This window comes from Symphalangus syndactylus, chromosome 3 (assembly GCF_028878055.3).
Source record: "Symphalangus syndactylus isolate Jambi chromosome 3, NHGRI_mSymSyn1-v2.1_pri, whole genome shotgun sequence".
Lineage (NCBI taxonomy): Eukaryota > Metazoa > Chordata > Mammalia > Primates > Hylobatidae > Symphalangus > Symphalangus syndactylus.
Window position 1 is genome coordinate 49,720,343 of NC_072425.2, and position 26,139 is coordinate 49,746,481.

Below are 26,139 nucleotides of genomic sequence, written 5' to 3' on the forward strand. Positions count from 1 at the left end.
TTTGGAGCTTCCGCCACCAAAGCAGATGAAACTGAGATTTTCCTCTCTCCTTATCAGACTCTTCCTTGAAGCCTGCAAGCTTTCAATTTAAAAATAAGATGGTATATGGCTGGGCGCAGTGGCTCACACCTGTAATCCCAGCACTCTGGGAGGCCAAGGCAGGCAGATCACAAGATCAGGAGATCAAGACCATCCTGGCTAACACAGTGAAACCCCGTCTCTACTAAAAATACAAAAAATTAGCCGGGGCGTGGTGGCAGTCGCCTGTAGTCCGAGCTACTTGGGAGGCTGAGGCAGGAGAATGGCGTGAACCCGGGAGGTGGAGCTTGCAGTGAGCCAAGATGGCGCCACTGCACTCCAGCCTCAGTGACAGAGGAGACTCCGTCTCAAAAAATAAATAAATAAATAAATAAATAAATAAATAAATAAATAAGACGGTATGAATCAATAAAAATGTGGCAAATTAACTTCAGGTATAAATGCCATATTAAAATAGAAGGATATGGTTGGCTTTCATCAAGAGAATTAAAAAGGACTGCCTGCCCTTCATCAAGAGAATTAAGAGAATTAAATTCATCAAGAGAATTAAAAAGGACTGCCTGCCCTTCTTGGTAAGCAACAAGACCCCACCCAGGTAATCCCATAAAACAGACGGCTCCAAGGTGCTCCTGTGACACAAAAAGGTGACTGGATGCTTATTCCAGGCTGAGTCACCACCGTCATGCCTGTGGGTGCCCCGAAGAACTACTGTCCTCCCTCACAGGACATGGTCCAAAGTAACGAGTGCCTCATTTTCCCATTTTGTCCCGATCCTCCTTCCCCTTCTTCCTCAAGGGCAGAGGGTTCAATTCTATGAAACTGTGTCAAGCCACATGCCCTTCTAGCTCTACCCTGAAACTAGCAATTCATCTTTAGCCGTATTAAGGCAGACAGGATGTCTCTTGGGCATCTGAGAGGTCGGGGTAGATACGGATGTAGCTGTGTTTACAGAATCAAAAGAAGAACATGGCTAATGGCCTCAGTTTTCCCAGCAGAGCAGGAGGCAAGAGAAGGCAGGGGGAACAGGAAGGTCTGGAATAAACACTGAAGGCCTGGGAGAAGGGAGCTGACCCAGGAAGAGTAAAAGGATTTATTCTTGGCCCATGCTAGAGGCTTCCAATCTCGAGAGAGAGGAGCAGCAGAGGAAGGTGAACCCGGGTGCTGCAAGCGAGTATATGACTGCACTCAGGGACGCTCCAAGGAGGAGAGCTTTCCCACGAGGTAGGCTGGTGTCGCTGCGAACACATGTGTCCCCACATGCGAGTGGAAAAGGCTGCTGTGTTCTTTGGGGATTAGAAATAAAATTTTGAGCAAAATTTTAGAGGTGAAAACTTCAAGTATATACAGAAGGTTTACACACAGAAGACTTAATAAAAACAAAAAAGTCTTCCTGCCAGGCGCGGTGGCTCACGCCTATAATCCCAGAACTTTCAGAGGCCCAGGCGGGTGGATCACGAGGTCAGGAGATCGAGACCATCCTGGCTAACATGGTGAAACCCCGTCTCCACTAAAAATACAGAAAATTAGCCGGGCGTGGTGGCGGGCCTCTGTAGTCCCAGCTACTCGGGAGGCTGAGGCAGGAGAATGGCGAGAACCAGGGAGGCGGAGCTTGCGGTGAGCCGAGATCGGGCCACTGCGCTCCAGCCTGGGCGATAGAGCTACAGTCCGTCTCAAAAAATAAAAAATAAAAATAAAAATAAAAAAAGGCTTCCTATTTTAAGTGGAATGTACAGTAGGCATCATACAAATTCACAACACTTGCGGCATGCAGACTTTATTTTGGCTATGGATAGGGTTACATACTTGGGGTTTTCCCCCTATTATTAAGGGATGCTTTTGTGATCAAGGGATGAGGCATTCAGGAGGAAGGTTAGGGAAAGATTCTCGCATTTATCTAGCATTGTATCAAAGTGGAGGCAGCAGCTAAGATTAAGAGTTCCATAGACTCCTGCCTGTCAGCACCTCCTTAAAGCGATACATTTTAATGTTTTTCTCAGCAGGAGCTTGACTTTAACAATGAATCCAGAAAAAAAGGGAAGTCATAATAAATCACAAACAATAAAAAACAAAAGATTTCTTCTGACCCTGCTACCTTAGCTCTTCCATCTCTGGGGCCTGTCAGAGTGTGCTAACTGAAAGCACTTAGGCAGAAGCTGCCGGAATCCAGCTGCACCCTGGAGACAGGAGGCATGGCGAGCCTTTCGGAAGTTCTCATGCATCTCGGGCAAGAGCCGCCATCGCTGCACGGGTCAGGAGGGGACCTTGTAGGCAGAGGATGGACAATAGGAGAGAGCTGAGCAGTGGCAGGACAGAAAGGAGCACTGAAATCAGACTTTGCCTGGGGAAGAGTTCTGCCCAGGGCCAGAGAGGAGATGAAGAGTCTGGGAGAGTCCTTGGGGTCTTATGTGTGGGAAAGACATCTTCAATAATTAACAAATGAAGGCCGGGCGCGGTGGCTCAAGCCTGTAATCCCAGCACTTTGGGAGGCCAAGGCGGGCGGATCACGAGGTCAGGAGATCAAGACCATCCTGGCTAACACGGTGAAACCCCGCCTCTACTAAAAATACAAAAAATTAGCTGGGCGTGTTAGCCGGCGCCTAGTCCCAGCTACTCGGGAGGCTGAGGCAGGAGAATGGCGTGAACCCGGGAGGCGGAGGTTGCAGTGAACCGACACCATGCCACTGCACTCCAGCCTGGGCGACAGAGCGAGACTCTGTCTCACAAAAAAAAAACAACAACAAAAAAAACAAATGAAAAATGGCATGTGACCCCTAACATTTTGAAACTGAGCAAATCGTCTTGCCTCAGAAGCCTGTAGCCACATTACAGGCTCTCCAGCCAATGAAGGCTGAGAAGGCTAGGAAAACACAAGAAACCTGTAATGAATGACTTACAAGGAAGTCAATCTCAGACACATCTGATGCAAAGGAAACACAGCAAAGTCAATCTAAGAAGCATCTGGGCCGGGCGCAGTGGTTCACGCCTATAATCCCAGCACTGTGGGAAGCTGAGGCAGGCAGATCACTTGAGGTCAGGAGTTCGAGACCAGCCTGGCCAACATGGTGAAACCCTGTCTCTACTAAAAATACAAAAATTAGCTGGGCATGGTGGCACATGCCTATAGTCCCAGCTACTTGGGAGGCTGAGGTGGGAGAATCACTTGAATCCAGGAGGCAGAGGTTGCAGTGAGCAGAGCTGATGCCACTGCACTCCAGCCTGGGTGACAGAGCAAGACTCTGTCTCAAAAAAAAAAAAAAAAAAAAAAGAAAGACAAGAAAAAGAGAAACATTTGATGAGACCTCACAACTCAGTGGATGTATGGAAGGCACAAATGGAAAGCTGTTCTTATAAATTACTAAAACTAATAAGTCAGAGCCAAACAAAATTTTAGTTTTTCTCTTCTCACTTTGTTAATACTCCAGTATCTATAACCAAGAGAATGTTGAATGTTCCTTTTTCTCAATGTCTTTTAAAATAATAAGACACATACTTCATGTGTTAAAAGAAAAAAGATGTTTGGACCAAGCATACTTTTCACCCTGACCTGTATGTCCTTCCAGAGCCCAAGATACCTGCAGGATTTTTTGTTTGTTTGTTTTGTTTTTGTTTTAATGCAACTAAATGCTCTCTCAGTTCCCTGAAGACAGGAATATGGTATAGGGAACCAAGAAGAGTTTCCGTCCCTGGGTTTAAATCCCCGTTCTCTTCTTTCTCAGCTAGAGGAGGTTAGACACGTTATTCAGTCTTTCTGAGCCTTGGTTCTTTATCAGCTAGAGGAGCTTAGACGGGTTACTCAGTCTTTCTGAGCCTTGGGCTATTGAAGTGGAGACTGTTAACCTGCCAGCAAGAGAGGTGAGGAAGGACTGGCCACTGAGGCAGAGGGAACTCAAGGAGAGTAAGACACACAGAAGCCAGGAGGAGAAAGTGCTTTAAGAAGAAAGCGTTTTTAGGAGAGAGTGGTCAAACATGTTGAACAGTGTGGCAAAGATCTCAAGAGGAGCTTCCACTGTGTCCGCCAACATGTGGAAACCTATCAAGACATAAAGCCAGATTTTTACGTTGTTCTGGCCCATCATTTCAAGACCATAGGGCATCTTGAAAGAAAGAACAAGATAGCATATCTCTGTTTTTAAGGGACTTCTTTCCCAAGGTCTCATTGAAAACAAAATCTGAGAACAAATTTTTACAAGTCTGGTTCTTCTTTTTACTTTCAATAATTTCCAGGTTCTCTGGGTCCATTTAAGGGAGAATTCTAGGGGATGGGAGTAAACGAAACCTAGACTATACAATTCAGGGCAGGTTCAGAAAAATTTCCTCCTCATTGTAAGTACATCTGATAACAATATTTTCCTTATTGATGTGCAATAAACCTTTCAAATGCAGTCAATTCATGGTTAGCCTAAATTTAGGCAAACGAAATTTCTGAATACTAAGACAAAGAAAAGCAAATGCCATAAAAAGCTGTCTAGCACAAAGGTCTAAAAATACTAGATTGTTCTCCCAACTCCACACACAAGGAAAAGATCTTGGCCATCAGAAGCTGGGTTGACTCAGGCTCCAGGGAAGCAAGAGATGAGGCCCTCCTCATGTGTGAACTGACTTCCCAGGGTGCAGTCTAACTTGCTTACAAGTTGGAAACACAGTTCATCAAAACTCACATTCATTGTGATGCCCCTACCCCACTGAAGGACTATGGTTATGCAGAACCAAAGGGATCAAACGGATTTAGAGACGTAATGGAAATGACCTCTTAGGTGGAGGGACTCAGCCTTTAATAGGTGAAGGGATTTGCACAGTGAGGCAGCTCGCAGGTAAGCATGCTCCTAGGGGCCCTACCTGAAAGCAAACCTCTCTGGCCCTCATGTTCCTCTGCTACCTTCCCAGTCCTGCTTCCTGGGCCAGCACACCCCCTCTCACAGAGCCTACAGTCACCAGCCCTGCTTCCTGACTTCCCGTCCATGCTCCTGTCCACTTCAGCCTGACTTTCCTCTCCACCACCCATGTAGTCCTGCTTCTCTCTCTTTCACCCCTCTTCATCCCCCAGGCAGCTTCCAACATCAGCCACTCCCACCTGCTTGCCTCAGCTTCTTTTCTGGCTCCATGGCCCCTGGTGCCCTGGTTTTCTCTGGGGAAACACATAATGGTTTCCCCAGAATCCTCTGTTGGCTCCCCCTCTTCCTCCTGACCTCTTCTCTCACTTTCCTCTTTCCCTGAGGATTTCACTATGTTCAAGATTTAAAGGGTTTTATAGGCTGAATGTTCCAGTCTCTCCAGTGAGCTCCTGAATTGCAGTCTCCAAAGTTCATAATATTGAATATCTACTGATCATCACAAACTTAACACATTGCAAAGCTGGAAACTTCATTTTCCTTCCAAGCTCCTCCCCATGTCTTTATCATCACACAAATGGGATCACCATCTATCCAGCTGTCCAAATCAAAAACCTCAAAGTCATTCTGGGTACACTCATTTTTCTCTTCTCCACATTCAATCAATCAAAGACCTGCCCGTTCCACGGCCAAAACACATTTCAAATAGGTCTGCGTCTTGCATCTGTCACTGGCACTCCAGGGCCTCTTGCATGGACTACTGCAAGGCTGCAACCATTCTCCTGGCTTTCCGTCAGCTGCCTGTGGTGCTCTCCACACAGCAGCAGAGCAGCACTGTCCAAACACTGAGCAAATCATCCCACCTTCCTGCTGAAGGTCCTGGAGCAGCTTCTGAAGAACTTGGAGAAAGGCTTGTGTGTCCTGGCTCCTGCCTGCCTCTCTTGGCCCCTGCCCTCAGTCCCTTTTCCAGCCACACTGCCCCTCTTTCTGTCCCTAAGGCACATGAAGGCCTTTCCCACCTCAGCCAGGCTATGTACAAGGCAGCTCATTTTCAAAGAGAAATTCCCCACCTCCTTATGTGCCTCCCTCCAGTTAGTATGGACATCACCGAGCAGTCTGCTCACAGTGCTGCACACCACCTGTGACCAGCCAGTACCTGTAGCCACGTCCCTGCTAAGTGGAAGCTCTGTGAGAGCAGGGGCCATGTTCACTTTGGCCATAGGAGTAGCTGTCCTGCCTGGCTCAATCAGCATTGGCCGAGAGAACAGGTGCTGGAACAGTGGCTTTGGGGTGGGAACACAGGTCTCCTGGCTCCTGGCCCGCTCCACTTCCCTCCGCTAGATCTGCCTTTCCGAAACAATGGATGAGTCAACTTGGGAGGCCACCTTAGCGTGCAAGCGCAGGGAACTTTGCTGTGGGAAGGGTGCAGCTTGCCACACCCCGACGTTCTGCAGTGCTGCACAAAAGTCCCAGCCAGCTCCCTCCCTGGGGTGCATTTGCCTTAGGCTTCAGTCACAGTCAGGCGAAGTGGGGGTGTTCATTTAAAAACAAACCACAACGGCAGAACCGTCCAAGGCAGGCCTCTGCCTGGGAAGGTAGAGAAGAATGGGCAAGGAGAGGAGCAGTTCCTGGATGGCCATCCCTCCCCACCTGTTTAATGGCAGATTACAAACATCTGACTCTAGTTGGGGGGGGCGGGGTGCGATGGAAGCTTCTGTTGCCATAGCAACTGCAGTGCTCCGGGAGCCTAGGTACCAGGTTTCAGATAAGCATGTCACAAAGAAAAGGAGCAAAGCAGAGAGGGACAAACGTGGAAAAATGGCATGAAATAATCCTGCACATGCCACAAGCCACAGTCTACAAACAAAACTCAGGAGCTGGCCGTGGACTCCTTTTGCACAGGGGAGCAGCAGAGGCTTCCTGCTGGGCTACAGTGGAAACAAAAGGGCCCATTGACACACACATCTGTGACTACTAAACACTTAGGAATCAATATTTTCCTAAAGATTTTTTTCCCCTTTGGCTTTATAGGGTTACTGTCTGCCAGGCTGCCAAACCCCAACCCTCGCCACGTCCGCAGCCACCACATAAAGTGACTATTAGAACTTCAAACGGAGGATCTGACCCTCGGAAATGGCCTCATGCTAGTTTTTTCCTAAACAGTCACCAGGAAAATGTCGGAAGGCAAATCGAAATGCACACCCTGAAAGACTTAGAACATAACCATCACATCTGGGGGGACGAGGAGCCCACCCCAACTTAATTTAAAAAGGAAACACAGCAGATGTCATCAGTTGGCAGGGAGGTGTCTTGAAGGAAAGAAGGAGGGGAATGAGAGGGCTGTGGATCACAATGCAGCTTTACCTTAACACCTGCATCTCCTCGGGGGAGCACTGCATCTCGTCCTGGAGGCGACGCCAGCGCAGACAAGCCCTCAGCTCCTGCTGCTCCCGGGCCTCATGGGGGTCCAGCTGCTCAGCCACAGACACACAGACACACATGCACAAAACACAGTCACTGTTGTGGTCCTGGTGCAATGGCTCATTTTGTTTCAATGGGGGACAACATAGCCTGCCCCTGCTCTCACCTTGCTTCCATCAGAAACCTAAAGGCCACTGGAGCCTCTTAGTGTCTAAAACAAAAAACCAACCGTGCACGCTCGCTTGTGCTGCTGGCAGTGGAGCTGGGCCTGCTGTTTGGTGGAGGTCGCCTTGTTCTGGAACCCACCCATCCCACCTACACACACCTGGTCTGGAGAGAGTGGGCTTCCCTTGGGGCCATTTCCACTTTGATCTGTCCTCTTTTCCTGCTTTGTCTTTCTGCACAGGATGGGGAAGGCCCCACCGTTCACCTCCGATTTTCCCTAGCCCTCAATTTTGTTAAGGACTGTTTCCAGCGGGGCCTGCTAATGCAACCCAGATGATTCTGTGTGCACATAACTAGAAGTGCTGCCTGGACTCACTCTAGGGGAGGGGGGGCCATCACACTCTGCCCTACTGAGTCAGAACCAGCTGCCGTCCCATGGTGGGCTCACTAGGCCACACGGCCCGGACCTCTGTGAGGGAGGGCAGCAGAGCACCCACTGGGCAGGGAAGACATCTATCCACGGGTGTTTCTGGAAATACAACTTTCCTGATAATTCGTTCAACAGGTATTTACTGAGTCTCTGCTAGGCCATGGGGGCATTACAGACAGAGCCTGGGGGAGCAGCCAGGGGAGGGAGAGATGGGCAGGAACACTAACATCGGAGAGCAGGTGACGGGAGAGGTGAAGGGAGGACCCAGATGCCCCCTTGCCCACCAGGGCTTCCTGAGGAGGTGGTGGTAACAGCGCTGGTCCTCAGGGAAGCAGGAGTCGGCCGGGGAGGAGGGATTTCGGGAAGAGGGAAAGCACTTGCAAGGCACGTCGGGCCAGGCAAGTGTGTGATGTGCTTAGAGAATGGCAAGGCATATGGTCAGGCACGGAGCAGACTACCATTCCGGGAGGGAGCGAGGCGCAGGGAAGCTGGCAGAGGCCAGACGATCCTCAGACCCCATGTGCCTGCTGTTATGGACTAAATTGTGTCTCCGCAAAATATATGTGTTGAAGGCCTTACCCTGGTGTGACTGTATTTGGAGACAGGGCCTTCAAGGAGGTCATTAAGGTTAAGTAAGTCATGAGTGGGGCCCTAATCCTACAGGGCTGGTGTTCTTATAAGAAAAGGAAGATCCAACAGAGCGTTCTTTCTCTTTGCATGCACAGAGGAAAGGCCATATGAGAACGCAGAGAAAAAGCAGCTTGTGGCCATCTGCAAGCCAGGAAGAGTGAGAGGCCTCACCAGAAACCAACCCTGCTGGCACCTTGGTCTTGGACTTCCAGCCTCCAGAACTGTGAGGAATAAACATCTGTTGTTTAAGTCACCCAGTCTCTGGTATTTATTATGGCAGTCCAAGCAGACTAATATGTCCATGAAGGCATTTAGACTTTCTCCAGGTTGATGACAAGTTACACCATCCAACCTTGCGACTGACTCGATTCACAAATCCCTGCGGATGCCTCTCTGAGTGGATGGTGGTCTCCATCTCCTTGTTGGGATTTCACATGTCCCCCGCACCCCACCCCTGGCCCTGCCATGCTTTCTACTGCTCAGTGCTGCAGAGCACAGTCTCCCAGGCAGCAAAGTGACCCCGGTGACCCCTGTCACCCTGTATCCTCACGCCCTGCTCCCTGGTGGGGCCTGCTGGCCAGGAGTACCTGGGAGGTGGCACACCCACCCCTGCCCCACAGGGCGCTCCCCCACTCACTGGACGGTCTGAGGCAGGCACTCGCCAGGGCTAGCAACAGCCCAGTCTCGCCCTTGAAGAGAGAGGTCAGCCTGGCAGACGTGCTCTGGAAATGTTTCAAATTTTGTGCTGGAATCTAGAATGGCCATTTTGCCTCAGGGGTGTTCATGTTTTCGCATCTCGAAGAGTTACTGCACGTACCTCCAAGGATGATGAGGAGGCTGACCCCTATCATGTTAAGGGAAAAGAGCAACAGAGAAAGCTCAGCTCCTGCTGTCCCTTTAGGCTCACAACAGAAGCCACCGCCTCCACAAAGGCTTTCCAGGCCCACCCAGACCTGTCCTCTCCTACCTCAGAATTCTGACAATATTTGGTGTTTACTCCTCTATGCAAACTTATCAATCAAGAGGCAGGACCAAGCCAGCAGACTAAGGAGTGGCCTCCTAGAAGTCTAGGCAAAGGGAAGGGTAAGGAGGAGCACCTCTTTGGGGATGCAGGAGATAAAAGCCGGAGGTGTCATGATCAGATGCCTGGAATGCACCACAATTGCCAGGACCAGCGCAAATCTGAGAGTCTCAGAAGGGAGGCACTCCAGGGAAGAGATGGTGATAGAAGCACATTCATATTAAACCCCTGCTGAGTGCCTGCGTGTAAGACGGAGGGAAACACAAAAAGGAAGGGAACAGGTATTTCTTGCACATTCTCCACGTGTCAGGCACTGTGCTAAGCTCATTCACACCTGATCCCATTCACCCTGCAAGCTTTGGCATTCTTATATCCATTCTACAAATGAGGAAATGGAGGCTTGGGGAGGCTACCTAACCTACCTATACTCACAGAGCCGACGAATGGCAGAGCCAGGACTGGAAGTCTGTCTGACTCAGACCCCAGAGCCTTTTCTGTATCTATCATGTGGCCTCTCCTCACAGGACTCCATGTGGCAGGGAACACTGATGTGCACACTGCTGGGTCCACAGCCAGGGTATGAAAAGCAAGACTCAGCTCCAATTTAAAGCAGGCATAGTCCAGGTGTGAGGATAAGGAAATGACATAGTAGAAGGAAAAGAAAAAATAAAATAAGTTTAAAAAGGTAAGCACCAAGTATTGTGGGAACCCACAGTGTGTAGGAGGGTAGTGTTGAATTGTGAGCCAGGTAATCAGTCTGGGCTATCTAGAGAAGGTGACCTCCAGCTGGTTAGTGAAAAATAAATAAGATTTCAACAGACAAAGGACCTTGAACAATATCATGCAGGTATGCACAAACTTGGGAATTTTGGAAAATGCCAAATAGCCCAGTGTATAAGGGACAGAGATGACTGGGGAAAAAAGGTGACCCGAACATTAAGAACTTGAGGCTGGGTGTGGTGGCTCACACCTATAATCCCAGCACTTTGGGAGGCCGAGGTTGACAGATCACGAGGTCAGGAGTTCGAGACCAGACTAGCCAATATGGTGAACCCCCCCCCCCCCCCACTAAAAATACAAAAATTAGCTGGGCGTGGTGACATCTGCCTGTCATCCCAGCTACTCAGGAGGCTGAGGCAGAAGAATCACTTGAACCCAGGAGGTTGAGGTTGCAGTGAGCCAAGATTGTGCCACTGCACTCCAGCCTGGGCGACAGAGCTAGACTCCGTCTCAACAACAACAACAACAACAAAAATAGGAAGTTGAAAGTAAGCACGAAGCAGCTTAGTTGCTTATTATCCTCATTAGAACTGGTGGCCAATGCTTTAAGGTGGAGGTTGCAAACTGGGAGCGTGTGCACCAGGTCTGGCTTCTGGGTATGTTTGTCTTGTGTGGTATTTTTTAAATTAGTAAACTTCACATAAAAGTCCAGAATTATAAATACCTTAAAAAACTAATAGTGTAGGTTATATTGAGCCCTCCTTCCTTCACCATGACAATTGGTTAGAGCTGAGTAGCAGCTGTCAGTTTGCCACAGTCCTCACCATTCCCGAATCTATACCACCCCTGCTTCATTCTTCATTCATTACTTGTGAGCAGACATCTGAGAGGACTCTGGATTTATGTTTTAATCTCTTTAAAACACACATACACTGCACACACACACGTCACCACAATCACAACCACAAAGAAGTGCTTGAGTATGCTATAGCATGACCTTTTCTTCACATCTGTGCTCAAATATCTCCTTATCAGAGAGGCCTTCTCTTACTACCTTCTAAAATAGGACCCACTGCCCCTCTATGGGGCTCATTTCTCTTCACAGTACTCCAACACTTGACCTATTACTGATTCACTTGTCTACTCTCTCTCCCATCTCTAGATTGTAAATCCTGTGGGGAGCAGTGGCTTCCCTCTCTTATTTATGCAGCCATCTCCCCAGCAAAATCTGTGTCTAGTGCATAGTAGGCCCTCAATCCATAGCTGTTGGGTGAGCAAATGACCAGAAATGGAATTTGACTCTGGGTAGTGAAATGCTTAGGGTCACTTTAACCCACCTGCTGTGCTGCGGCCCAAAACACATCCTCCAAGTGAGTGGCGAATCCTTCACTCAGCCACTCCTCCGTCCAGTCTCGGGCCCCAATGGCTAGGCCAAACCAGGCATGGGCGATTTCATGGCAGAGGCGGGTCCCACAGAGATGGCTCCCTCCTGTCAAGATGCTCTGAGAGAGGAACACGATGTGTGGGCTGTGGATAATGGGGGAGAAAATGCACAGAGTCTTGTTAGAGCCTGTCCTCATGGCCATCCCATGGGGCAGCTTTCCTAGCCTGGCGAGCCTGTTATTATCATGTGCATGCTAGATCATGACTGATAGGCTTGAGGCTTAGATGCTTTCAGACATAAATAAAGTGGCAGTTTATGTTTCTGGCTGTAGTTCAGGTGGCCGTTTCTGCCAAGCAGTTTTCTCCATCATCAAACGGCTATTACCTGTAATAAGTAGCCTGCACCAAAGTTTTACACTCAAAACAAAAATTACAAGGCAATGGAAGCATTTACTCTGAAATCTGGACTGTAAAAGAAGAGCAGGTGTGACAGTGTGAAGCCTAAGCTGTCAGGAGAGTGATCAAAGAAGACCCTTCAGCCAAAAATCTGGGCAGCTTACAGACAAATTGAGAAGTCATGCAGAAGGACAGAAAAAGCCAAGAAGAATGGAGCAAAAAATGTTCCATTCTGCACGGGGGCTGGCTATGATGTTAACAAACACGCAGGTGCCGGGGATGGCTGAGGTTTCCAGGAGGCCCGAATAAAGGCCGAGACCGTGTAAGGCCAAGCTTTTCTGTCATATCTGCAAGTGCTTATAGACTCACATGACAGAACAAAATTATGCTGAGAGAAAGAAGGCAGGGAGTTATCCCACCCAGGTGTGCAAACGGCCCCAGGACTGGCACCAGACAGGGAGATTTATCTAATCTCATTTTCCATACCTTGTGTTAAAACCCAAAATACCACCATTAAAACTGCACAGATGGAATGGGAAGAAGGGGAGCTGACGACAGAGGCCCGTCAAATACCTTCCATGCCTCCTCCTTCAGCAATTATCCTTTTTCCAGGACTTGTTTACAGTCTTCCTAATGAAGAATTTGCCCCTAAAAAATCTCTCCTCCACCAGTTGAACAAAAACAGTTGTGAAACCTTCCAAATTAGGAAACTGTACACACCGGTTCCTCCCTTCAAAAGTCATTTGTTTGCTATCATGTCGGCTCAGCACAAGCCAAGACTGCTCGCAGGTTTTTCTTCCACTCCCACAGCCACCATTAGAGAAAACCCCACCTCGAGTTCCCTTACACAACATCACCCATTCAGCTCAGAGAGCTCAGCTGCAATCATGGTAGTCATGTCTGCCAAAACAGACAGCTTTCATGTGAAGTAATAACAGGGCAGGCATGCAAATGAAAAAGCATCTGCCAGGCACTCTGAAGAAGACACCAGAAACCCCAGAAATTACAAGTGGAGTTGGGGCACTCAGGATAAAGGGGTGCGATGCAACAGGCACCAACAGTATTGTTCAGAGCACTAACTCAGGGAAAAAAAAAACAAGGAAGGAAGGAAGAAACTGAGAGACACAGGAACTAAACTCCCCTAACTGAGAAAGTCACCCCGTTGAGAAGACAAACTGTGCAACCTGGCATTTTCAAGTAAATGGCTCTGGCATGTGCAATGCTACAAAGAAAAGCCACAGAAATGTACCAAGTAAATAACATTCCAGACATACTGCTGGCAGCAGTTCACCCTTTGGGCTAAAACAAAACAGAAGTAACTTCAGGCCTTATAAACAGGCTGGAGGGCAAGCCTGCGTGGGCAGGGTCTGCAGCCAGAGAGACAGACGTGCACGTCCTTACAGAGACTGGAGGGCAGACTCCAGCCAGGAAGCTTCCACGAGCGGATGACTGCAAAATCGCTCTAAGACTATTCATGAAGAAAAAGCCTCCACTGTCCGGTGACCTGCCTGCTCTTCTGTCCCAGTGTGGAAGCCTCACCAGGGCCCATTTATGCAAATATAAAAGTCTGCAAGGGCCTGAAGGAATGCACAATAGCAGCCGTGGGGTGGGCGGGGGGGGGGCGCTTCTTTCTCCCACCCTTTCATTTTTTCCCCTTGAGCAGTCCTTGTTTGCACCACACTTCCCTCCCCACCCTTCAATGTTCTGGAGACACCACCCTGGCCTCAGTCCATCTTGTTGGGCTTGGGACAGGCCCCAGGGTTGCCAGAATTCCACCTAAATTTCCCCTTCCCATCTTCAATCCTTTCTTCTGAGTCGGGGGTAAATGTACTTCCTACTGTCCTCTAAGGGAGGCCAAGCCTGAACATCCTCCGGACTCAGAAGGAAGGGCGTTTAACTATATAAATGACTGCACTATCTGAGGAAAACACGACCTTCTCCCTGAAAAGCAATTTTCCAGCTGGGAACCTGAATCGAAAGCCTCCGGGGCCCGTTTGGCCCTCTAAGGTTGGGTTTGACTTTTTGGATACTCTGGGGCTATTTCCCTATGAAGGAAAAGGCTTCTTTTTAAAACTAAACCAAAAACATGGAGTAAGGTTTTGATAACCTTTCTCAAAGGCTGTTAACAAAATTCTGACATAAAAGGACCAACAGAATATTCTTTCAAGGAGAATTTCCTTCCCTCCCTTGGACCCTAAATGTCTGAATGTCTCATGTTAAGTAGATTTAACATCTTAACATCATCAACGGTGAGTGAAGAAAAGTAGTTCTCTTTAGCTCGCTTCAAGGAATAATATTAAGTGTTTCTTTCCCAACAGATAATCTACCTCACGTCCACCCTCAAAACAGAACGGACCTGTAGACACTGCACTCCTACCTCAGCCTGGACTCACTGGCCCAGCCCGGCTCCTCCTCATCCCTGCATTCCTGGAACTGTGCTCATGGTCCGAGCCGGCCTGCCGGCGATCAGTCTTCCCCCTGACAAGGCTCACTGGAAAACTGGTTTTTTTTCCCCCCGAAAGGGTCTGCGTCAACTGCCTCTACAAATGCCAGACTGTCGATTCATCACCATTACAGAGAATGGAAGATAATCACTTCAATGACATCTTCATCCTAAAAACGTTTCTTTCATGTCTTTTTTTTTTTTAAACACAGAGTTGATTATTTTTCCCAAATAAGAGATGGGCAGGAAAGTGATATTTCAAATCTCAAAAAGCACAAGCCCTCTTGCTTCTATTCCCCGCCATAAATTCTTTTTGGCTCCAAGTGGTGGAGGAGAAGGAGGTGGCAGGCAGGGGTGGCTTGCAGCCACACTCCCGTGTTGTCATTCTTCCCCAGGAGACCACCTCTAGGGCTGCCTCCTCTGCAGAGGCCAAGCGTATTGCATGTCTGCTGCCTTGCTCCTCGAGATTAAAAATACTATGTCTGGTCTGAAAACACTTTCTCAGGGCTGTTCCTGAACACTACCTACCCACCCAGATTGGAAGGCTGCATCTGTTAATCTAAAACATGTTTCTAGAAGAGGAGGAAGGAGTGCCTTCATTACTCCCAGGAGCTGCTCCCATCCTTCGGGAGGAATTCAATTTGGAGCGGAAATGGAGAATTTCATCAGATCTTAAGTAGGAGCTGGTGTTTGATTTATTTGTGCTTTTTCCGTGGAGCCCTGACCAGCATGGCCCATCTTGCTGTGGATGGAGTGACCCAGCACCACTAGATGCTGCTGCCACAGCAGTTTCCAGCAGGCTGCAGGGGTGGAAGGAACCCAGAGGACAGGAAATTGCTTGCCATTATGGACAAGAAGAGCCCCCAGGCCACCCCTCCCATTTTACAGGAGCAGACCCCAATTCCCCTCACGGAGAGCAAGTTTACATTTTTTCTGAGACGGAGTTTCACTCTTGTTGCCCAGGCTGGAGTGCAATGGCACGGTCTCAGCTCACCACAACCTCAGCCTCCCAGGTTCAAGCGATTCTCCAGCCTCAGCCTCCCGAGTAGCTGGGATTACAGGCATGCGCCACCATACTCGGGTAATTTTGTATTTTTAGTAGAGATGGGGTTTCTCCATATTGGTCAGGCTGGTCTCAAACTCCCAACCTCAGGTGATCCGCCTGCCTCGTCTCAAACTCCCAACCTCAGGTGATCCGCCCGCCTCAGCCTCCAAAAATGCTAGGATTACAGGCATGAGTCACTGCGCCTGGCCGCAAGTTTACTTTTCACACAGATCCTTCGATGGCATCATACAGACTTAACATTTATCAAGCTGGTACTTCTTATGGATTCAACGCTTTTCACAATTTCAACATGTGCAGCCCAATATCCCATGATAGAGACGAAGGAAGACCCGAGAGAGGGGGGAGCCAGGCTCCTTACCCTCTAAAGTCCAGCAGCATAGTTCTAAGTGTCTTATAATCACCAGCAGCAGCTTCTGCTTGTGTGACTTCATTACTTGCTAATTTAAACTGGACAACTGAAACGTAGACTCGTAGTGGCCTGGGGCCATCTGAAAGGGAAACAAACTGTCGCTCCGCCCCTCTTAGGTTCATAGCCTGTCTTCTCTTTCCTTCATCAGGTGTGAAGTGATGTATGTCAACACTCTCACCTACACATTTACAAGCCGAACCCTCAGCCCCTGCCCCTTCTTCTAAACGAAATCCCTTAGTCCCTCTCTCCTGGATGCAGCCTAATGTAGGAGATGCTTCTGTAGTCCTGAAGCCAAAGTTGGGGGGTGGCCCAGACAGCATGGCGGGACCCTCCTTCCCTCTGGCCCTGAGACTGCGTGGGAAGGAATCGGCATCTTCCGCTTTCCTCATCTGGCACCCACCCGACTGCAGTGTGTATCTTTAAACGGGAGGCTGAGGAGATGATGGGATAGTCTTCTGGGGATATGGGACCTTCAGTAGCCTAAAGTGGAAACCAGTTCCAAAAACTTGAAGGAAACTTGCTACGTCTGATCAATGTGTAAGGGGATCTGGGCTTGAAAGAAAGGCTTAAGGTTAGTAGAAGTGTTTTCTTAAAAATTCTGAAAAACTTTGGGAGGCCGATGTGGGCAGATCACAAGGTCAGGAGTTCAAGACCAGCCTGGCCAACATAGTGAAACCCTGTCTGTACTAAAAATATAAAAAATTAGCCGGGTGTGGTGGCAGGTGCCTGTAATCCCAGCTACTAGGAGGCTGAAGCAAGAGAATGGCTTGAACCTGGGAGGCGGAGGTTACAGTGAGTCGAGATTGCGCCATTGCACTCCAGCCCAGGTGACAGTACGAGACTCTGACTCAACAACAACAACAAAAAAATTAAAATAAAAAAAAACAGTAAAACATCCACTCATTTGCCTAAATGAATTTTGACTCAAATGTGACTACAGCAGAGAGACTGAGGAAAGCCCCAGGGCCACATTCCTTATTCTTGTACCCAAACATCTTCTCCTTCTGAAGACTGACTGCTCAGTGTTTGCTACGTGCCAGGCGCTGTATTTTATACATGCCAAATCATTGCTCTACCCCACAACCTCAGGATGTTACTATTATTCGATTTTATTATCTCATTTTACACATGAGGAAAGTGGGGTACAGAGAGGCAGACTGACTAGCCCAAGGTCACACAGCTGGCAAGCAATAGAGCCAGGACTGGAGCTCACACAGTCTGGACTCTTAAAGCCTCACTCTGACCCACTCTGCCCAGTGTCACTGGGTTTAGACCTGTGGCTTCTGGGCTACCGTCCCTCTGTGCCAGCTCAAGCCCATGGGCTTCATGCTCATTACTCTCCCAGGAGCTCTGTCTTCAGGAGGCACCAGTGGGAAGCTATCAACTATGTCCTGAGACCTCTGTTCCCTCAATCTACATCATAGCCAGAACTGGCCCAAGGTGAGCAGGCCTCTTCCTAGTGAGAGGAAGGTAGGAAATGAGGGTACAGAGGCCATAGGAGGGCATCAGTACTCCACTGTTGATGCCCCTGAAGAGCAATGCCTACTTCCTCATAACCCTGTCCTACGCTGGGAGTCCCCAGTGGGTCACAGGGGTATGCGTTAGACAAGCCCTTACAAAGGTACTTAGGTCAGTCCCCAGGAGGGAGACACACGAGTCTACCTCTCCCTGGTCTCCACCTCTCACCTATATTTGCTAAAGCCTGGTATTCTTTTCAAGTAGAGATGGTTTAAAGCAGGTCACAAACTCAAAGAGCTACAGGAGGCAAGAAGGTAACAAAATTAGGGCCGTAGAGAATGAGATGGGGAAACAGATAAAAAGATGAGGGAAGTAGACAAGGCAAGAAGCAGAGAAAGGAGCTGGGGGAGCAGATGAGGGAAATAAAGACGGAGATGAAGGAAGCAGATAGATGAGGGAAGAAAACAAGACAAAGGAAGCGCATTACAAAGAGGCCAACAGGCTGAGGGTAGCAGATACAGGTAACAAAAGGAGGGAGACAGAGAAAATAGGAGACAGGCAACAAAGGGAAGGATGCAGAAGACAAGCTGGGGGGGCAGCTAACAAGATGAAGGAGAGAGAAATTGAGGTTAGGGACATGGCAGTGACACTATAGGGAAGTGGGCAGCTATGTCAGGGAAGCAAACAACGATGCCAAGGCTAGGAGCTCCAGCTTTATGATCTGGTTTAACTTCTAAGTGCTCTCAGAGGAGGCTTATGGTTTCATGTCACATGGAGATGTAAAGGATGGATACCTGGATCCTAGCAAGGTTCAAGGTGGGTGCTCATGGGGGCCGGACAAAGGCTCCAAAGCACAGCACAGACGACACTGGGGAGGAGAGAGGCACGAGGGCGGAAGGGGAGGCTGGGGACACAAAACACTGTGGCCAGCTTCAGCATTTGGTTTAGCATTAGCTGTGGCCTATTGCTAGCAGGAAAAACAGCATGGCAATGACAAAACATGGAGACCACCTTGAGTCTAGGAAACACAAGACCACCTCTGGCTCAGTGGCAGCTCTGCAGACCATACAGAAGGCTCAGCTACTGACCAGCAGAGCAGCGGATACATCCCTTCTGACCCCAGGGCAACACTTCCCGAAAGAACGTTGTGGAGACCTCGGCCCTGCATACGGAACAGGGCAGCACTGCTGCCTGACTCTCAGGAGTTGGCCTCACCTGCCTCAGCTGCTCTGCCTTAGCCCGGGGGTGGGGTGGGGGCGGGTTCTGCTGGTTATGGTCATCAAAAAAGCTGCACGTGAAAGTCTCAGGTTTCAAAGCTAAAGAATCAGAGGGAGAAACAATATTTTATTGAGTTTTTCAACTAGATTTGGACTCCTTTCCCTCTCTCAATCGGACAGTACATGTTCTGCCTTAAACATTCCAGAATCTCATAGATGAGAACAAAAAATTTGTTTTTGAACAAATTTTGAACATTCTGTTCATTTAGTTATACATTTTGGAGACTATAGATTTTGGTTGTCAGGGGACACACCCATACCCACACAATATGAAGAAATATTTATTGTAACTGAACATGTCTTTCTTTCTTTTTTTGAGACGGAGTCTCGCTCTGTCACCCAGGCTGGAGTGCACTGGCACTCACTGCAACCTCCGCCTCCTGGGTTCAGGCAATTCTCTGGTCTCAGCCTCCCAAGTAGCTTGGGACTACAGGCATGCCCTACCATGCCCAGCTAATTTTTGTATTTTTAGTAGAGACGGGGGTTTCACCATGTTGGCCAGGATGGTCTTGAATTCCTGACCTCATGATCTGCCCGCCTCGGCCTCCCAAAGTGCTGGGATTACAGGCATGAGCCTGGCCCTGAACATGTCTTTTGAATCATCTATAAATTACTTATGAATGAAAGCTGTGTATTTTCTGCAGGATCTGGGGAACTCTTCTGGTAAGTAAGTAATTAAAGTGAGTAACCAACTAAAACATGTCGGCAGCCTCATTGGAGGGCTCAGATGACAAAATGTGATTCCACTCCCTCACCTCCCCACGGCCCCCACCTCCATCCTCCCCAATCAGGGCGATGATGTTTGTTCCCATAAAAAGAGCTAATAAAATTAGCCTCCACTGTGATACAGGGAAAATCTTTATTTAATAAAATAATGTGTTTTGCTCCATTCCCAGAACAGCAATAAAATGGCACAACTGAGAGCTGTAATAGCTCATCCTGGTGGTTTTCACGGCGAGTACAAGTCTGTCACGTGTGGCGGTGTGGAGGCCTGGAGGGCTGCTTTATGGGGGGACACGTTGGGGCAGTTTGCAGCCATTCTCGGCAAGGACAGTTTGATGACTGCTTTCCTTTGAAATACACTCTTTGGGTCCACAAATCAAATCTTCCCATGTTCCTTGTTTGGAAAAAGTTGTGGGGATTTCCCAAAGTGTACTCAGAATTCAATTGGTGAGGAGGGCATTCATTGTTTCCCCAACTGACAGCAAGAAGCCAAGCCCCAGTCAGGCCCTCTGCAAATCTGAAAATCCAAGATAGGGTCAGGAAGCTGTTGACTTGCCCTGCTGGGCTGGTGAAAGCAGACACGAAGTAGCAAGGCTGGTCTGTACAACAAGAGGCCTGAGCGCAACAGAGGCACTGCCGGCTGACAGAGTTCAGGCAGCAGGACGTCGGGGTGGAGGCAAGTGTGGGTTCCCTGCCAGACCACCACACTGTCAACTAGATTTCAAAGCAAGGGTAACTCTGGTCAGGCAGCAGGATGTCGGGGTGGAGGCAAGCGTGGGTTCCCTGCCAGACCGCCACACTGTCAACCAGATTTCAAAGGAAGGGTAACTCTGGGTAGGAACAAGCAACAGAGTGGCCTTGGGGAATAGCACGTTAGAATCAATTCTGCTAAATCGAAGTTAGATCCAGGAAAAAAGAATTGAAGGAAGATGAGTTCTCATATTCCCTGACGGCTGCGTGGTGGCAGCAGTGGTGATGATTAGAGCAGAAAGAAAAGAAAAAATAAAATAATGATACTAAACACATATATTGTTTATTTTCTCCCAGGCAAAGTTCTAAGTATTTTATGTTCGTTAACTCATTCAATTCCAGCAACCACCCCACGAGGAAGAAATTATTATCGTGCCTATTTTACATGTAAGTAAACCAAGCCACACAGAAATTATGTCACTTGCCTAAAATCCCAGAGTTAATATGTGTCAAAGCAGATTCAAACACAAGCAGCCTAACTCATACACATGTTTTGCTTGATCAACACCAGCGTGTATCAGAAGCACCGGGAGGTAGGTCCGCTAGATAAGAAAACAGCACACGCAGTCAAATTTGAATTTCAGATAAACAACGAATAATTTTTTGGTGTATGTTCCATGAAATATTTGCTAAAAGCTGGCAGCCCTATCTGAAAGGCTTGTTGAAACAGATCTCTGGGCCTCACCCCAAGCGAGTTTGTTTCAGTAGGCCTGGGTGGGGCCTAGGAACCTGTATTTCTGTGAAGTTCCAGGTAATGCTAATGTGGCTGGTCCAGAGACCACACTGAGAGCTGCTGATCTGCACTGTGGTGGCTGCACAGCATCAGCTTAAATAGCAAAAACTCATTGCCAAAGTTTATAAATGGGAAGATTTTATCCAGAAATCCAGATTTTGAAATTACATTAAAAATTTGAAAGATGTGGTCAAACTAGGCCCAGGTCTTTTTTAGAAGTGGACATATATTCTGCACACACACACGCGCAAGCGCGCACACACACACACACACACACATCTAATGCCAAAGGGCAATATTTTATCATTTCCTAAGAACAATAATAAGCATTACAGAGCATTTCAAAGATAGGAATTTATCAGGTCCCTGTTATGATTCATCCTGGTGAAATCCGAGAAGCAGGCAAAACCCGCTTGGGAGTCCCTCATCACAGGCCTGCATTCTTATGTAGTAACTGCAGCTGAATCGGAGCTGGTCCTTTCAGACAGGGCTTGGGCTCTCCAGTTTGCTGTGGTCCCAACTTCTCCCTCCTGTCTCCCTGCCATTGGCTGAGCCTCCTTGTCATTTATAATCATGTGTGTGGTTTTTTTCCTTCTTATCACAGGATAAAAAGTGAAATATTTCTTATATCCATGTCTCCATCAAAAGTAGACCAAGTGTTTCTTAGAGGATGCTCTATCCAACCCATTCACAAATTTATATTGCTGCCTGGCCCCTTAGAAGCATTAGGATTTAAGCTGTTTTGTTTAGTTTTTCTTATGAAGAATTCCTATTTATGGCTATAAGATGATTTAGCAAACCCTTCATGCAAAGGGCAAAGACACAAACTTCTGCCTAGCTCAGGTCAATCAGACAAATTCCATATTACTAAGGGTGAAATTAATTGAGTTTATTGTATTTTTGAAATCCAAACAGTTTCAATTATTACTAGCCACTAATGGCTTATAATGAAGGCAGAGCTTGTTAACTAAGCAAACAACTGGCATGTTTGTTTAAAGTGTAAATAGAAGGAAAATTCATGAATTAAACGAATGAATTCGCTGATTGTTCTCCCTTGGCTGTAAGGGGGCATTCAGCTGCCACAATATATATCACCACCTTTGTTAAACAGATTCGCCTGCTCAAGTTATCTTTATCCGGTCAGAGACCATCTTAGTGGTAGCTTACAAAGTAAATGTCTCTCTTAACTTTTCAAAGTACTCATCTGCATCAATAAATGCCACTAAGTATAAGGGATCACCTGGCTATTGGGGATTCATAAATAATTGAGCTTTTAAGAATAACAGCGTATTTCCTAATCTCAAATTATGACTCCATGGATAGACCACCATGGCACACTTGTCAAGATAAGGAGACAATATGCTTCTTATTTCCCAGGGTGGTCCTGGAAAATATGTGACAGATGGTCGTTCTCAGAGGTATTCAACTTAACAGCACGTCCCTCTGAAAGGTAATAAACCTCACCAGAAACAAAAATAAACAAATAAAAGCCTCTCCAAAGTCTCCTGATTTTAACTAACCTTTTCATTTAAAATTATGAGCCTTCTATTTCTTCTCTCCAAATGGAATGCATCAGGTTTATTGGATATCTATAGCTCAATCCCATTTCTCCGGATGGTTCCCTTGACTCATCATTCCTTGCATGTGTTCACCATGGTGAAAGTGTGGGCAAGGATCCCAGGAATTACTTTCGTTCTAAAGAATTCTGCCTGCCCATGTCCCCATTCCTAGGTGGTTACCTTTTTTGTGATCTGAAAGGCACCCGGGTCTGTTTGGAATGTATTCAGCTGCAAGTAACAGAAAATACAATGAACACTGGCACACACTGGAGAGGTTTTTCCTTTCTTGAAACAATACTGCTGGAGTGACAAGACCTTGCTGGGGCTGGTGCAGTGACTGGCAGTGCAGTGGGAGCTGGAGGACTTGCTATACTCCCACTCTCCATCCTTCCTGTGTGCACTTATTTCCTCATGCTTGCCCCTCATGCTCACGGGTTGACCACTACACCTCCATGCACCATGTTCGTGTTTAACATGGAAGAAATGCGCTGTCCCAGCAAAAACAATCCCTTTCATCAGGAAAGCAACTTTTCCCAGGGAGCCCATAGCCGAGATTCCTACTCTTTAGTCTCTGCTAGCTGTAAGGCAGCATGGGAAAGATGCTTTTTGGTGTTTTCTGACTCTACAGTGGAAGATGGACAAGGAATTGGGTCTCACACGATCAGCCATGGCACCCTAGTGTAGCCCTCTTTCTCATAAATAGCAGAAAGTCATCGCTTAGGTCATCTTTTAGAATGCAAATACTTTAGGAAGAGATAATACACTCAACTCACACTGAAGTGTTAGTAACATATCACATTCCCTCTTTCCAGGCAGGGGACATTCTAAGCATGGGGGTCGGGGGCTGGGCAAGTCAGAGTACCTCAAAGACACTGGCTACCTAGTACCCAACTTAACCGCACGCTGGCTGGCACTTGCACTTTCATTTTACCTTCATACCCTCACCAATGACCAAACACCTAACAAAGCTAAGAGCGGTACTATCTATTCTGGTGGTTTTTAACTCGGTCTTTGGGGACAGAGCTGGGGGTCAACTCCTGGCTCTCCCTCTTACCAGCAGCATCAGTGCATTGGTTTCCCAGGGCAGCTGCAACAAACCACCACAAGTACGGTGGCCTAAAACAACACAAATTTATTATTTTACAGTTCGTCACATCAGGAAGTCAGACACAGGTCTCACTGGGCTGAAATCTATGCTGCTGGAAGTCCTTGTATGTGTGGTTGACTGGAAGGGGCACAGGGGTCTTCTGGAGTGCCGGTCATGTGCGTTTCTTGGTCAGGGTGCTAGTGACAGGGATGTCTATAGTTTGTATCCAACAAGCTGTATGCTAAGATGTATACTTTTCTGCATGTTTTACACTGCAATGAAAAGTTAAAAACACACAAATACCCTGGGAGGTCCATCTTTTCCATGGAGAAACTGAGGCAAAGATGAAGTTAGAGCTCTGTCAGTAGGGACAGAACTGAGACCAGGGTCTGGGCAGCCCACCTCCTAGTCTTTTGAGTTTAATGTATTCGAGGCCAATTTCCAACACTAATTATGCATATATATTTAAAATCTCTTGAGAAAAGCTTTTTTAAAAAATTTTCTTTTGCCATAGAGTCACATTTCTATTGCAAGTGAAAGGTACCTTGTATCCTTCAGACACACCTGTAAAAACAGAACCAATCCTGTCATATATCCCTGTCTGCTTCATTTTTTTTCAGACGCTGTGAAAAACATGCCACAATAATAAACCCCTTTTCCATCCTAGCCAGCTGGAAAATTACGTGATGCTTGAAGTGACATCATTCAGCTACGACACCAAGCCAGTGGCTGCTCTGAGAAATCTGGGTTAGACAGTGACAGCATGGATGTGAATGCCACTAGGCAATGAATCCCACCCTTTTTATTAGCAAATGGCTGTTTTTATCACCATGACATTTTAAAAATGAAACTGTGAGAGCTACATTGTCTGAGGCCATTGATCACCCAACATCTCTTATCTCCAAAAGGAAGCCCACTGGCCAGAGGTGTCCTGTTTCAAAGCAGGGAAGACAAGAATGGGGGTAGAGGAGAGCTCATTTTAAACCACTAGTTCCAAAGGGAAAGACCAGGGGCCAGGACCGAGGCACTGGGGTCTTCCAGGGGATAGACAGTCTTCCCTTTATCTCTATCAATTGTTTCTAAAGTGAGCTCAAGTAGCAGTAGTGATAATATCTTAAGTAGTAATGACAGTAGTATCTACAATAATACTCTTTGCTATAGACACGGATACTGTATCATAAACCCTAGGCAAAACCCCAGGATGCTTATTAGGTAAACATAACATCACGAGGAGGCCCAGACATTCCTCCACCTTTTTGACCTTTAAGTTGAACTATATAAAATGCAATATGTGACCCTTTCCAACTTCAAAAAATGGGCAATTTCATATGGTTCATCCTAATAGACTGCCCCCTCCCCCAAGATCCTTCTCTGCAGATGTGTTAGGAACTGCCATAAGATCTAGGGAAATGTCCATACTTCTCAAGCGACAGAGAGTTAGAAACACTGCTGCATCTCATCATATAAAAGTGCAGAGGATGGCCCTGGGGCAAAAGACGCTCTGCTGTCCCCAGAAAGAGCTGGACCCTCGACCAGTGGGCCCTCTGTCCTTTGCCCGCTCAGTGTGAAGCCAGGCACAATAGGTTAAAAGCACATCCTCAAGTCAACAGCAAAGGTGGAGGCGTGCCCATGGCAGGGAGACTGGAGTAGCATCTGGTCCCACCCTTGAAGGAGCCCAAGAAGATCCGCGGTTGATGTGCTGCATACCGCAAGGCTGCCAGAGACCCAGCCCTCCCTCGGAAGCCAGAGGGCAAGGAAGCTGGGGTCCCACCCAGGTAGCAGGGTTTCAGATGACCAGTCTGCCACAGGTGCCGGATGCTTCTGCACCAGAGTGCAGGGCCCAGGGTAAGAGAGAGTACCCTGCTTCAGAGCCACTCTCCACAGGTGAAGAGGCATGGCCTAGTCGGTTCACAATGTGCCAGGGAGGGCTGTGGGAAGGAGAACTGGCTGCTTCTGATGCAGGACTAGAGGTGCAGAGGAAAGGTGAGAATGTACGGAGGGCTGCCCAGGAGAAAACTAGTTCAGGGGAAGAAGCGTCCATCTGGGCAGGGACCCGCGATTCAAAAGCCTGCATAGCTCTGGCTCACAGCAGTCCTGCTGCAACCGAAATGGGGGAGACACTCTGGGAGGACGGATGTGCTAGCGCTGAACCTTGGGAAGGAGTGGGGCTGGTGCTGGAATCCCCAGACACTCGATCCAAAAGGGCTCTTAGAGACCCCACCCCCTCCCATTCTCAGATGAGAAAGCAAGACCCAGCGAGCTGCAGCCTTCATCCATGGGGTGGGAGCTGCTGCGTACCACGGTGGACTGATGTTATTAGCCCTAAGTCTGCAAGGTATTTCCTTCAAAACTCTTTTACAAAGGCCCAGTCGCCTCAGAACCAACAGACACCCCTTGCCTGAAACTAGTGACTCACCCCAAGCCAGAGGCTTGTGGGGATCTAGGGCAGACATCAGCGTATGCCACCCTGTGTAGTTACATTCACACAGGCTTCTGAGATGGATGTCTCGCATGTCACAGCAGTTGACTGCGACGCCTTCTCTCTGGGAATACTTGGCCTTTACTTCTGCTGACAAATGGCTACCCTTAAGTTTCAGCCT

General features: G+C 47.9%; 1 protein-coding gene across 17 annotated transcripts in view; it reads right to left on the reverse strand.

Annotated features, from left to right (window-relative positions):
* The window catches only part of AOPEP (aminopeptidase O (putative)), a 395,241-nt gene that overhangs the window by 179,022 nt on the left and 190,080 nt on the right, over window positions 1-26,139 (reverse strand). For 15 of the 17 annotated variants that reach the window (XR_008656596.2, XM_055271838.2, XM_055271836.2 and 12 more), the window contains 2 exons: window positions 11,593-11,782; window positions 7,233-7,339 (listed from right to left, as the gene is read on the reverse strand). The exons of the other annotated variants lie outside the window; for them this stretch is intronic. Coding sequence is in view for 14 of the 15 variants with exons in the window: in XM_055271838.2 (XP_055127813.1) it covers window positions 7,233-7,339; window positions 11,593-11,782 (297 nt within the window). In the remaining variant the exon portion in view is untranslated. The remainder of the gene's footprint in view (window positions 1-7,232; window positions 7,340-11,592; window positions 11,783-26,139) is intronic. 17 annotated transcript variants of the gene reach the window in all.